Here is a 14807-nt window from a genome sequence, read left to right as displayed (position 1 = left end):
AACTGGGTTAACAATTCTTTGTGTTATTTATGTTTTGCTTTTGTTTAATTGTGTATTTATTGCATCAGAACATCTTGTCACATTTATTGGCTCAACAATGTGGGTGACATATTATCACTGAGTAAACATAATTTCATTAATGTACATTAAAAAAAAAAGAAAGGATATTCATGTACAATGTGCCATACACGATTTTTTTATATCTCTCACCTTCTTTAGTTATAATGATTAGTTAGAGCACAATATAATAGGAAATTCGTCATTATGCCAAAACCACTCTTGTATCCATTAATCAGCGAAAATACGACCGTAGAGATCATAATCGCGATAGAAAATCATTGACAAACACGAACCTCGTAGAATGTAACTACCCACTAAAGCAATCATCATTAGAACCCGTTAATGTCTCGAGGACTTGGGATACTTTCATTTCCATCCATAGACTCGCAGAGAAAAATTCATTATCCTCTTATTAGAATTTCTGTAATGAGAGCATAACTTGTTCAAGGTCGAGGCGATCCGCGTGCCACTCCTACGCAATAAAATGTTCATGTTTTTTTTCAATCCGCATACTCTTTATTTTATAATTTTCAAACTAATTATTGGGTTGAGATATTAAAAGAAATTCCAAATGAATAGCGATAAAATCATAACATATATACCAACTTAAATAGCAATAAGCGTCTTGACATTATCAGCACACTTGTCCTTATTACATATGCAAGAGTCATAGAGAAGGCCTTAACAACAAACACGTCAAACATACAACACACCCAGGCACACACATAATATAAATACCATATATTAAAAGGTCTTCACACACAAAACCATTTTATTTATGTGGCGAATTGAGTGGTGTAATTCAGTTTTTTCTTGTGGCCATGAAGAGTCCCCATTTCTGCTCGCCAGACGAGCTCCGAATCAGCTTTGACTTCCACCCATTAACTATGTCATTAAAGTCTTCCTGTTGGACCCAAAAAATAATCATAATAAATGATTCAATAATGAATTTCACTAATTATATTACTTTGTTTAAAAAAGAAAAGCACCTACAGGAAAAAAAAAAAAAAAAAAAAAACGCACCTCAGAAAATTCACTGACAAATTCATCTTTGTCGTTTTCGACGGCGTCCAGTTCACGTTGAAGTACTCGTAAAAACTGTGGAGGGGAAATTAATAAATAGTGTTAAAAAAACATAATTATACTAATTAATTAATAAATCTCTATAATATTATTTGATATTAGAAATTTTTTTTTTTTAAATCTACATTTTATAGTACCTGATCAGTGCGATCTTCTGCAATGACATCCTCAAAACCAGCGTCTCTAAGCATCTAAAAAATAAAATAAAATAAAGTCTAAGGAGATCATACCTGAAGGGAATTAATTGAAATTTTATGAGAAAATAAATTAGACTCAAACCTGCCCATATGCTTCAACATCATGAAGATCATACCCTCTTTGCTTAATATACATTGCGAAATTCGGGGATGCCGGCCCGGGACTCTTACAATAGTCACTGATGAGAACTTTCCCGCCCGGCTTCAACCATTTGTAGAACGACTTAAACAATGCCGGTTTGTCCTGTTTATTTTATTTTTTTATGTCAAGTAATCATTTCATAAAAACTCTTAACTCACAAGATAAAAGATTCACTAATTTTTCGGCCGAATCAAGGCAAAAAAAAAAAAAAAAAAAACCCTAAAGACTATTGCTTTATTATGCAACAATTGTTTGTAGAAGAATCCACATTTTAATTATTTCTAAATAATATTCTTACACTTTAATCAAGTATAGATAGAGTATAAAGAAAAACTAGTTTAAAATAATGAATAATGGGAGATGGAAACATTAATTTTTATTGATGCGTTTATTAAAGGGTCTATTAGGAAAATATTCAATTAAACATTTGACATTGTTAAATAGCCAACGTTTAATAAATCTTAGGTAAATAGTCACTTTCAGACGTAAATCTGAGATAAATAGTCACATTCATATACCAAATGTTGGCTATTTACTTAAGATTTACTTCTGAAAGAGGTTATTTACCTAAAATTTACCAAACGTTGCCTATTTAACAATGTCAAACGTTTAAGTTGACTGTTTTTCTAATTTATTGTTTATTAAAAAGCAAAATGGTTCTAATTAATTAGGGCAAAACAAAAATTTAATGATGCACTGACTTGAATGTGTAGAATAGTGTCTCGGCTGTAGATGACATCAAATGAGTTTTCGGGGTAATCTTTCTTGGTGCAATCAGCGACTTCAAACTCGACGGAGCAGTTGAGTCCAATGGCACGCTCGAGGGCGAGAGAAATCATGTTGATGGACAGGTCAATTCCGACCACCTCAGCACCGTAGTTCTCTGCCATGAAGAAATCTCCTCCCCCGATTCCACACCCAACATCCAATACTTTCTGCCCCGCCTTCAGCTCCAACTTCTCCACAAATTCCTTAGTTGTTTCTGCTCAAGGTAGTAAATCATACATGTAACTAAAGGGCTTAACAAGTAGTAATTAAATGGAGATCATATTACTTGTAGTTATAAGAAAATTTAACGTAATAAGAGTGGACCTGTCAATTTTATAGGTTTTGAAGTGGCCATTAAGAATTTGTAACTTGTGATCCATTCGTTAAATTTTCTTTAGGAAAAAATGGTTCCGTATACCACACATTGTAAAATCAAGGAGTACAAAATAATCCTAATTTTAATGGATTAGATTCAGGCAAACCACCAACATTGTTGCTCTATAATTGTAAAACTTAAAAATAAAAATAAAATCTATGATTGTAGTTATTGTTTAAAAAATAAAATTAAAAAGATTAACAAAAAAAATGGTTATGATGTAAAAAAAAAAAAAAAAAAAAAAGAAGAAGAAGAAAAAAGTTAAAGCAATATAATTACCGAGGCCTCCGGTGCTAACATATCCAGATCCAAATACACGCTCATAACGCAAAATGCCACTCCACTTGTATTGAACATTGTCCAAAAACTTTTGGAAACCTTTGTCATCTTGCGATCTCACTTTTTGCCATACCCAGCAAATCTGTTTTCATAATATGAACAATAAAAACTAGCTATTTAATATCCATTTTGTGACTGATTATTTGTGCGGCATAGTGTCTATGTCTGCTTTAAGTGCATTTAAAATATATAAATTCAACTGCGCGTGCAAATTTACAAAAAAAAAAAAAAAAAAACCACACACACACACTCACTACAGGAGATTCTAAAAAATATTTGAATAAACTATAATATTATTAAGAATTCAAGAATTGTTGAATTTTGACTTTAATTTACGAAAAAGTGTAGAACTCCAATAGAGTGATCGATGTACTCAAATTTGACACACATCGTTGCAAACAACGCTTCAATTGAGTGCAGTACATTATTTAAAATGTTTTATAAAATTTAGAATTACACAGTTGAGATTTTCAAGAGTAAAATTAAAAAAAAATGCTTCTCTTTAATAATAAAAAAAACACCTAAAAAAAAGGAGAAATAGTGACAATAATACTCAATATTTGGTCAAAATATTACTTATATACTCAACGTTTTTTTTCTTTGACAAAAATACTACATGTTACGTTATAGTGGTTCCATTACTACTCGGAATGCTAAGTTCATACAGAAATTTTAACGGCAAAATATTTACGTGTAACTAAATTTGAAATATTGAGTATATTTGTCAAATAAAAAAAAGAATAAATATAAGTAGTTTTTGTCTAAATATTGAGTATTTTTGCCACCATATCCCCTAAAAAAATGCTCAAAATATAACCAACAGAAATATAAAATTATACCTGATTTTGGTTCTTTTTGCTACGCACATAGGCCCCAATGCATTTGCAACAAACAAGAGAGAGCTCGTAGGAATTTCCAAATTCATCACGGGTGTAACATTCTTTGAATAGCTGATAAAAAGATTATCACATTTGCACAATGTTTGTTAGCAATAGAGAAGTAATTGCCTAAAAATATTAGCTAAACGTCTTAGACCATCTCTATATACAAAATTTAAAACTCCATAAATAAAATTAAAGTGCTCAACTACTAAAATTTTATATTTGATATCGTTTTTACACCAAATAAATAGTGTTACACTATGAATACTTTAACACTAAATATTTAAGTATTATTATAATCTAATAAATTCGTATCATAATGATTATATTATATGTCTTTTAGATTAGACATTCAATAAGTAGATAATTAAATTAAATTTATTAAATTAAATAAATATCCTTAAAATATTCTCTTTAGTATAAAATATATGTAATAGTATTGCAAACAAAATTAGAATTTGGTGTAAAAATTATATTATGCTTAGTATAAAAATCACATTATTTGTGTGTATCATGTAGATGCTCTTAGCCAAATAATAGTCTTTTGATTTTTGACACACATTTTCCACTTACGAAGAACAGGATACATCATAATACAAAACTTCGCTTGATGTATTAATAAAATACCAATTTAAATATGAATATTTACGTCCAAAATAACTGTTTTTTTATAATTATTTTTTAAAAAAAACATATGATATAAATCATTAAAATTAAATTAAATATAATTTGTCAAGATAAAGACCACATGTGCCAACTAGCATATAAATTTATTGACAAGAAAAAGTAGTCAATATAACCTCCAAAAAAAAAATTTATTTTTATATTGTAATAAAAGCAACTGAAGTGGCAAATGAAAATGGAGTATTTGGATTATAACATGTGGATATAAATTCGATGGTGAAACGTAACACACGTGGAAGCATGCTGACAAAACAAGAAAGACAAATGACCAAGTGAGCCACTTATCTCTAAAAAAATTTGGCCACTAAACCCAAAAGTATCACAATCATTGTTTAAATAATAATATATAGGGTTTCTAATATATATCACAATCATTGATTTAAACTTATCATTAACCGAATTTAAATAACATAATTTAGACCCGAAAAAAATAAATGAAGACCATTAGTTTTTTTTTTTTTTTTTTAATAGAAGAATAATATTTTTTTGTTTTCCAATGAGGTTTTAGACTTCGGCATATATTTCAATTTTCAAATTAAACGCGGTCAAATCAAAGCTAGTTAGATAGTATTGTGAGAAGGGTCGTGAAATCCACTTGACAAGTGAGACTAATCTACGTGACGGTTTTTGATCATTGATGCTTATCACTGCTCTTCAGTATCTTTATTAAAATTAATTAGTGAACGCCCAAGAATAAATTAGTTTTAATTTTTACCACGTTGTGATAGAGTTGTACAAAAATTAACTAAAATTGATCCATTTCGATTGATTAATCAACTTTTTAAGATTTAGTGTCATGTTATAAATTTAAAATAAAGTTCGATCAATTGATCCGATTTATATAATTTGGCCAATTTTAATATCTTTTGAAACAATTTATTTGTTATTATAGAAGACGTAAAAAAATGAAATATTAACAAAAATATATGAAAAAACAAATAATTAGCAAATTAGCTATATTTACATTTTTAAATTGCTAAATAGCCAATTTTTAGTAAATATTTGATAAATAACTACTATGATTTTGTGGCAGTATGTCGATGATTTATGATTTCCAAGTTTGCATTTTTGATTTCATAAATAACTTTTAGTATATATTTGTATGATTATTTACCAAATATTTGCTATGGATTGATTAAATGGTAAATAATATATATAAATATAGTTATATATTTACTGGATCCTAAAAAAAATGTCAAATTATACTAGTAATTCGTAAGCTTATTAATTTATTTAAAGTTAAAGTTATTTACCTTTGTGTAAAATCTAGGCTCTCGGTAGTGTGTAGGATTATATTTTCTCTTAGAGTCCCCAGATTGGTGGAAGCAAGACTCTCTAAAGAAAATGGAACCACCAACCTTCAACCATTTCATAATCTTTTCTGCGAAAATCTTCACCTGTAAAAACAAAAACCTTATAAATTAATATTGCAGATAATTAACAAATCTCATGGCTATATACTAGGAAAAAAATGGCTTAAATTGGTCCCGCTATTGTTTTGTCCATATTAATATTTCTTTGTTAAAAGAAACGTGTACCTCTTTGTCTGATAAATACATAAGAAGCCAATTTGAGAAAATTAAATCCACCGACCCTTCAGAAATTTCCAATTCTGGGGATGTCACATCAGCGCACAGAAACGTCACATTCTTGTAGTGTCCATTAGTTGATTCATTCTGTGAACAAAAGCACATCAGATAAGAAAATGAGATACTAGGGCTATACACAAATGGTTAAATCGAGAATCAAATTGATCTGAAATCATAATATAGTATCACACCATCGAATCAAAATTTTGGTTATCAATTGTGAATTTCCAAAAAAATTATTTTTACAAATCGGATAGCAAATTTTGAAACTATATATCCAATTCGAACGAATATCCCATTATGAAATTAGATAACCGATTTGAATATGATAGCAAGTTTTAAAATAGGATAATTGATTTTTGTATTTGAGGAAATAAATTCGTTTGCACCGGACAATAAGTTTCATAATTAAGATAGTGATTTTTAAGATTGGTTTTCAAACTAGATATCATTTTTTAAACAAAAAAGTTGGATAATCGAATTCCATTTTTTTGACTAATTTGGTCCGATTATTGGCCCTAAAAATTGAAAACCATAAATTCGATTCTAATTAATAAAAGGGTAATCTAGCAACGTAGCCAATTTCAAACATGATTTTAAGGATGTAATCAACGTTTGGTAAATTTTGTAATCTAGCCATTTACAGAAATAAACGGTTGGAAAATATCGAAAATACCCTTATGTAACATAAATCATAGAAATCAAATACTAGCCAACGTTTCAGCCAGTCGAAGTTTATCGTGCGTAAAATAAAAGGAAATTAACTTAAATTAACAAAGCAGCGGAGATTAACAAAAAATTAGAAAGAAATAAACGCTCAATAACCAACTTTGCCAAATATAGAATTTTTTAAAAAAATTCTAAATATATACACGTGTATTAACTTCGAAAATTCGTATTGAAAATTTGATTGGCTTGTGAATAACACCGTATTAAATGTGTATTAAAGGAAATGAAAGAAATATCAATTGATAACACCATCGACCTCTACCTGCACATATGTAAATTTACCATAATTAATAAAAATTAACAAAGCAGCGGAGATTAACAAAAAATTAGAAAGAAATAAGAAAACGCTTAATAACAAACTTTGCCAAATATAGAATTTTTTTTTAAATTCTAAATATATACACGTGTATTACTTTCGAAAATTTTGGTTGATCAAACGTGGGCTACAAGTTTTGTAAGCAAATTCTAGTAGAAGATATTATAGTAATTAACATCTTACATAATTAAGATACGTCATTATTTTTTGCTAGAGTGAAAATTTGGACGAAACGTTGGTTAGATTACAATTTCAACGGTTCAGGTGCCTCAGTTCGACTATTTTTTCTTAATAAAATGGTCGAAAAGAAATTGAACTGAATAGTTTCATCTTTATAAGATACTGTTATTATTATACTAACAATAAATGGATACTAAAAATAAATAGATATAACGTATTTTGTTCTTACTTCTGTGGCTTTAAAATTAACAGATAATTTAAAAACTTTGACTATTTAAAACATTTTTTTTTAATAAAATCCATTATTTGTTTATAATTCCAAAACTATGACCAAGTTTATCAAGAAACACATGCGTTTATTGACATGTTTACCAATAAACACAATTTTAGTATAATCTCTAATTAATAAACTTAGCTATCGAGGTCATCACTTAGAATCAGTGCTTGGATCCAAATCTCTAGTGTATAGAAAGAAAGAAACAACACAACTCTGTATTTCATATTTAAATTTAAGTGCGATAGTTTTTTTTTTCGCGCAAGAGCTAGTTTTGCAGCAAAAAAAAAACATTCCCAAATGCAACTATAAAGATAAGTCTAAATTATAATATAATTGAAATATACCATTTGAGACTCAAATCACCATGCTATGACCTTGGATCACGGGGTTATAACTTATAACTAATCAACTACAAAAAAAAAAAAAAAAACCCTATATATGTAAATTGAAATTTAAGTATCACACATATTTTATGGCTAACCTTCTTGATGACACTATCAATAAAGTCCAACGCTAGAACTTGACCAGCTTTTTGGGCTAATTCACCGGTAAAGCGACCAATTCCTGCTCCAAGCTCCAACACATTTTTGCCCTCAAATGGTGGAAGAATAGAGAGTATCTGTATGCGTAGTCATACACTGAGTCATTTATTCTCGATCCTTCAATGTAATTTATTATATTATTAGAATTTAACTTTATAACTTTCCTTTCAACGTTTCTGTTCTCTATTCTTTTAAAAAAATCCATTCTCGTAGTTAGGGGTGTAAAAAAAAATGAAAAACCGTAAAGCAAACCGGACCACCAATTTTTTAAACCGCCGAGCCATTTTAAAACGGTTTTTTTTATAATCCGATTTGGTCCGGTTTTTGAGATCGGTCTAAAACAGTCTGGTCCGATTTGAAAATTTTAGAACCGTAATTTAGACCGGATCGGACCGATCTTAATATTTTAAGGATTTTTTTTAAGTAATTCTAATAGATTTGAATGAACTAATTTGAGTTGGACAATACATGTTCATGTTAATATTTTTTTTTTTTTTTTAAATTGTTGTTATTTTTCTAATTAAATTTGTATAAAAAGTAAAAAAAAAAAAAAAAAAAAAAAAAAAAAAAAAAAAAAGATTACTTAAAACGGTCTAAAGTAGACCAGACCGGTCTAAAACGGTTTAGTCCAACTTGATTTATTTTCTTAAGCAATTCGGTCCGATCTAAAATTTTCAAACCGTTTAAAACGGTCTTGTCCGGTTTGGAGCCCGGTTTTAGAGCGGACCATACACCCTCCTACTCGTAATATACAGTTGAATCAGATATTCAAACAGAAGTTCGTGAAAACAAACACACAAATTATACTAACTTTTAAGCTTCCGCAACAGGGCCGACCCTTATGTTAAGCCAAATAAGCAATTCCTTTATGCCCATTTATTTTGGAGAAAAATTAGGCCCTATTTAAGCTTCAAATTTTGGTAAAAAAAATCCAATTTTTCGTATTAATCCAACAAAATACTAGGACAAACAAATAGGTCAAGTATTTTTTTTTTTTTTCTGGCTTATTATTTCAATATTTTTAGTCGTCATTCACACATACCATTTGGGGTTTTATAATAAGCCATAATCTTAACCATATTATACAATAATAATTTTCTCATTTTTTTCATCTCATTCATGCTCTAATAATCTTGAAGGTAAGTTTTGAAAAATTATTTTTTTATGCAACCTTAGAGTTGTAAGGTATGATTCAAGTTTGATGTATATTTATTTTTATATTTTACCTTCTTTTGTTTATTTGCTTTTTTAGAACATAGAAAAATTATGTTCACTAGCAAATATGTTTCAGATTATGAGAAAGAAGAAGAAGAAGAAAAAGAAGTGGTTAACTTTCAAAAATTAGATCTTGAAAATGTTATTAAAAAGAACGATTTAGTAACCAATATACATGAATAAAACATAAAGAAATAAGCGAATATGAAGATGATAATACGTTTTATTTTGTATTTTATGAATGCTATGTATTATTTTAATATTTATTAAAAATAACGGACAAGTGTTATATATTTTTTTTCCGTTAATTTGTTCCATCATTATTGATGCTTTTTTATAAGGCTCAATTTTTAGATTTTGTTTTAGGCTTCTATATATGTTGGGCCGACCCTTTTTACCAGAGAATATTTTTTTCTATTACAATACGACACTAATATAAAATAAATATATATATATATATATATGTATAATATTCAAGTAATAATTACAATTTTATTTATTTTTAGAAAATAAAAGAATCAGTGTTAGAAACAACATAGCATATATATATACATATATATATATATATTAAAGGACAACTTCGTAGACATAGAGCGCCAAAATTTACTATATTTACAAATTACTTAAACATTTTGTATCACGTTATTACACAAAACAAGTATTCCAACAATAAATTTATATCACGTGGCCCCAATTTAGATGTTGCGATCCTTTTAAATATTAGTCCGAAATAGTAAAAAGTTGGCATCGAGAGAGATAAATTAATATTTATTATTTAATGTTTTTAAAGCGTAAACTGTCTTGATCACTTTTATAAGTTAAAGCACGTTTTTGAAAAAAAAAAAAAAAAGGAATTAAGTCAATGTTTCAAGGTAATAACAGTTTTTTTTTTTTTTTTTTTTTTTTTTTTTTTACAATATGTAAGCTATATAATATATATGGGACCAATACATATATATATATACCTCGGGACGCTCCTCTTTGTCAAGATCAAAGGCTTTAGAATCAAGCATCATAGATTCCACAGTTAAGTCCACGGAGTGTTCCTTCCAGTAAGTCTTCTGTATTTTACGCTCTTCACCTACAATTACAGTTTTGTCTTAATAATTAATATTTCATTCTCTCTCACACCGAAAGAAAAAAAAAATTGGAAAAGAAAAAACGCTCAATTCAAGCAATAAAAAAAGCAGTATAAGCAGAGCACATAATGTCAGAGGGGAATTACCATTTGCATATCTAGCTGCCATTTTAATTTTTTTTTTTTATGTGGTAATGGGTTTTTCCTAAAGAAAAAAAGAAAAAAGATTTATATGATAACTTTTCAAGAACCCTCAATGGCTAGACGAGATCTACTGAAGCTTCTTGAGCTTCTATTGAATCCTCTTCCCCTCTGCTGCATGCAACACAGCACTTAATCAGACTCAGAAGAAAGAGAAACAATAAAATTGTTGTGTCTTAGTTTGAGAGTAAGTTTATGGAGAAACTTGGGTCAATTTATAGACCACTTACTCGACTACTTGGAGGCTATTATTGGAATAATCTTACAGCAAAATTAGTTTCTTTTTTCCTCTATTTTTAATAACAAACATATTTAGATTTGTTTGGATATTTTCAACCTCCAATCATGTAATTCCTTATGTGAAATAGGCTTAAAATAAAGGAGAAATGGTGGCAAAAATACTCAATGTTTAAACAAAATACTACTTATATACTCATTTTTTTTTTCTTTTCTTGGACAAAAATACTCAAAGTTTCAAATTTAGTTACACGTAAATAATTTGCCATTAAAATTTTTGTTTGAACTCAACGGTCCGAGTAGTAACGGACCAACTATAAGATAACATGTGGTATTTTTTCCAAAGAAAAAAAGCTTTGAGTATTTAAATAGTATTTTGATCAAACATTGAGGATTATTAACACTATTTTCCCTAAAATAAATAGACAAAACATAATATATTTGCCACTATTTTTAGGACATGTCATCATTGCACCTAAATACCAATGTATGTGTACTACCACTAAATTTAATAAATCTTTTTCTATGAATGGAGTGAGAACGTTTTAGATATAAGCGTCCAAAATAAGACTTGGTGATATTTTTATAGATCCTTATATATATACATCTTACAATAGGAATTGGTGATATTCTTGTCCAATTATAAATTATATATGTTCTTATATAGAACCAATAATATTTTATGGGTGTGAATGTGTTATATATGAAAACAGCCATGTTATTTTTGCGAGCCTTCAAAGCTAGAGTAGGTCTCAGTACAAGCAACCGATCAAATCATAAACAATATATCAAAATTAAGAGAAAAATATAAATCACACACTGAATTTATCTTAGTTCGATCACTAACAACTTATTTTAGCTTTACCATTCTTCCACAATTAGCGAAACAAAATTCAATTGTCCAAAATACAATGTAATCTCACAGATTCGATCTAACACTTATTTCTCTCCTCAACTCTCATACTTTCTCTAACTCTCTCGTATATATCTAAGATGATATTTATGACTCAATGCATCAATTAGGTTACAACGAGAACTTATGTAAATACGTACAAAGCGGCTGACATTTAAAGCAAGTAATTTGAGTATAATCTAACGGTCGACTGCAACATAAACAGTTTCAAAGATGAAACTGATTTTCCACCGTCTGATCCGATCTTTGATGATTGAAATCAACCTATACAAACAATTTTTTATCAGCTGATTGAGCATAATCTACTCATAATTTAATCACTTTGTCCATCTACTCTTCTTGACTAGAGCTCCCTATGTTAGTTGTCTTCACATCTCTTTTGTTCATAATGTCTTTATGCATCTTGACATCTATGTGCTTCGAGCTTTCATGAAAGATCATGGTGATTTCTCAAGTGTAGTGTACTTTCATTGTCACTGTAAATCAGCACACATGTGGTTGCTCAAAACCAAGCTCCATGATGATCCCCTTGACTGCCTCGGTGATAGACATATACTCTTCTTTGGTGGTGGACAATGCAACTACTGATTACGACTCGAGATGAAAGAACACCACCATATTCTTCTATTGAAGGTGTGGAGTCTAATTGCTCGCCGAGCTGACGAGCTAAAACACCGGCGCCGAGCTGACGAGTTGCAATGCTGAAGACTGAGGTCGATCGCCAAGCAGACCACATCAATATGGAGATCATACGACAGTGTGTATGTCGTTTTTTTTAATCAGGAATCAGGTCAAGGGTATTTGGGCCTGTCTAATGCCCTAGATGTTTCTATATAAATATGTTGTAGCCGTCACTTTTTTCTGTGAGTGGAAAAACAAGAGTAAAAAGTCGGTACATAGAGAAAGAGAGAATGAGTTTGTAAACACCTTTCCCCACTAGGTTTATAGTGAATTTGCAGCGGCAAAGTGGACATAGATCTCACGTTGACATTGAACCCCTATGAATTTTGTGTCTATTCTTTGCTATTGTTTTATTTCGTCTTCTGATTGTGAGAGGGGCTTCGGCGGTAAAATCTCAACATCTTCCTCGCCTTTCCTTTCCACGCCACTAAGGTCAGATTTTTTAGCTCCAAAAATTATGATTTTTTTTAAAATAGGATATTCTGATCAACCAATATATTGGATTTAAAAATTATATGTTTAGCATATAATAACCGAATATTGGGTTTAAGAAATCAGGGTCTTCGTAGTGAACCAAATGAAAAGAAAGACATAATTTGATTTTGATGATGACGGTGTAAAATGAAATGTGTTCAGTTTTTATTCTCTCTTTGGCCTTGTAATACATACAAAATAACATACAAATCAATCATTTTGTGCTGTTTGGTTTGCAGGCAGAGGCGTCTTCTAGGGAAAGCATGAATCCGAGGCTGAAGATCGTGTTCGGGAAGAAGAAGAAGAAGAAGAAGAAGAAGAAAGTGTTTCAGGGTTCGGAGAGCGGTTCTTCGTTGGAAGTGACGAGCTCGTAGGAAGGGTACAAGGACCTCCTCACCGTAACTATTGATTGTATGTTAATTGATACAGTATCAATTAACATTTTTTTTGGCTTTTTTAATTCACCAAAATTCATACTTTCAATATGATCAAACCACATAATTTCTGTTTGAACTTAACAGTGCAAGTAGTTACAGCGCCACTAAATAGTAACATGTGGTATTTTGGTCATAAAAAAAACTGAGTATATAAATAGCGTTTTAATCAAACATTGAGTATTTTTGTCGTTAAATTTTTTTTTTTTAACTACTCTACTTGATTATATCAATATGTTCTAAACTTTTGATGAAATAATATTTTTAATTGTATTATCCTATAAATATTCACCAATAAGTTTCTCCTTGCTTTTATCTCTCAAATTCGCTTAACATATATGCCGATGTTATCACCATAAAATTAGACCTCCAATACTTACGTGTAAGATGATCATTGACCAATAGTGATTCCATTTCTCCAATTATATATTGAGTATAATAAACGAATAAATGATTAATTTCTTCTTTTGTGGCTCTCGCCTTCTTCCAAAAGGTAATATGTCTCCACTCCACTCTCCATTATGCCTATGATAAAGATACATCTAAGGACGCTGCGAAACGTCGTAGAACCGTAGACTTCCTTTTTGTTTATTGCCTTTTTTATATGTTGGGATTAATTTCTTGCGCTCTCGATTATTAGTCCTTCAAATAAAGAAGAAAACATTATTATTTTTGGACCGACGCGTTTTAATAATTACCAACAATTCATGGACTTATGTGAAAACAAGATTCCTTTTGATGCAATTCATACTAACGGACAAATAAGTACCAGAATATGACCATAAATGTGTACATTATTTTGATGAAAAAAAAAATTGATCTCTAAATATGAAGAGCTAACGTGACAAAGTTTTTTTTTTTTTTTTTTTTTTTTTTTTTTTTTTTTTTTTTAATTTATAGGTTTTTATAGACGTCAATTTCATTTTTTATAGGAGTAGTCACGAGATGTTTTAAAAGCGAAAGTTGCGTAATTTTTTTTTTCTTTAAATACTTATTAACTTCTAATTTTCTTTAAAAAAAAATTCTTATCACGTCGGCGCTTCATAATTGGAAATCTTTTTTTTTTTTTTGCATCAAATTAATGTACACATTTACGGTCATATTTTGATACTTATTTGTCCGCTAGCATGAATTGAATATCCTCCGTCAGTCCCATTAGTATCCTTTTTTATCGGACATTTTTTTATCAGATTTTTGATCGGACATTGGTATCAAGTATCAACACACCACAAGATTCACGATAGCCATTGTGGAATTGTATATCTCCTTTAAAAAAAAAATCATCATTATTCTATTTATAAAAAAAAAAAAACACTAAACTGTAGTACAACCACAATAAATAATAGCAACCACTACAGAGGGAGTGGGGACTGAAGAAAGTAGGGGGGACCAAAATGTCATTATATATGTA

The 14807-nt window shown here is 29.5% G+C and overlaps 1 protein-coding gene across 1 annotated transcript; it reads right to left on the bottom strand.

The window, feature by feature from the left end:
* Window positions 1-636: 636 nt before the first annotated feature.
* Window positions 637-10864, bottom strand: LOC149384396 (phosphoethanolamine N-methyltransferase 3-like). Its single transcript, XM_089628398.1, has 12 exons — window positions 10604-10864; window positions 10344-10459; window positions 8103-8240; window positions 6069-6206; window positions 5784-5927; window positions 3805-3915; window positions 2906-3047; window positions 2184-2464; window positions 1423-1584; window positions 1281-1334; window positions 1084-1158; window positions 637-964 (listed from the first exon to the last, which is right to left on the bottom strand). The coding sequence occupies exons 1-12, from the start codon at window positions 10623-10625 to the stop codon at window positions 863-865; spliced, it is 1485 nt and encodes a 494-aa protein (XP_089484524.1). The 5' UTR covers window positions 10626-10864; the 3' UTR covers window positions 637-862.
* Between the last annotated feature and the right edge of the window lie 3943 nt (window positions 10865-14807).

Source organism: Urtica dioica, chromosome 10, assembly GCF_054948205.1.
Source record: "Urtica dioica subsp. dioica isolate 48M chromosome 10, U.dioica_male_clone48M_v1_H2, whole genome shotgun sequence".
Classification (NCBI taxonomy): domain Eukaryota; kingdom Viridiplantae; phylum Streptophyta; class Magnoliopsida; order Rosales; family Urticaceae; genus Urtica; species Urtica dioica.
This window is presented reverse-complemented; position numbering and strand designations above follow the sequence as displayed.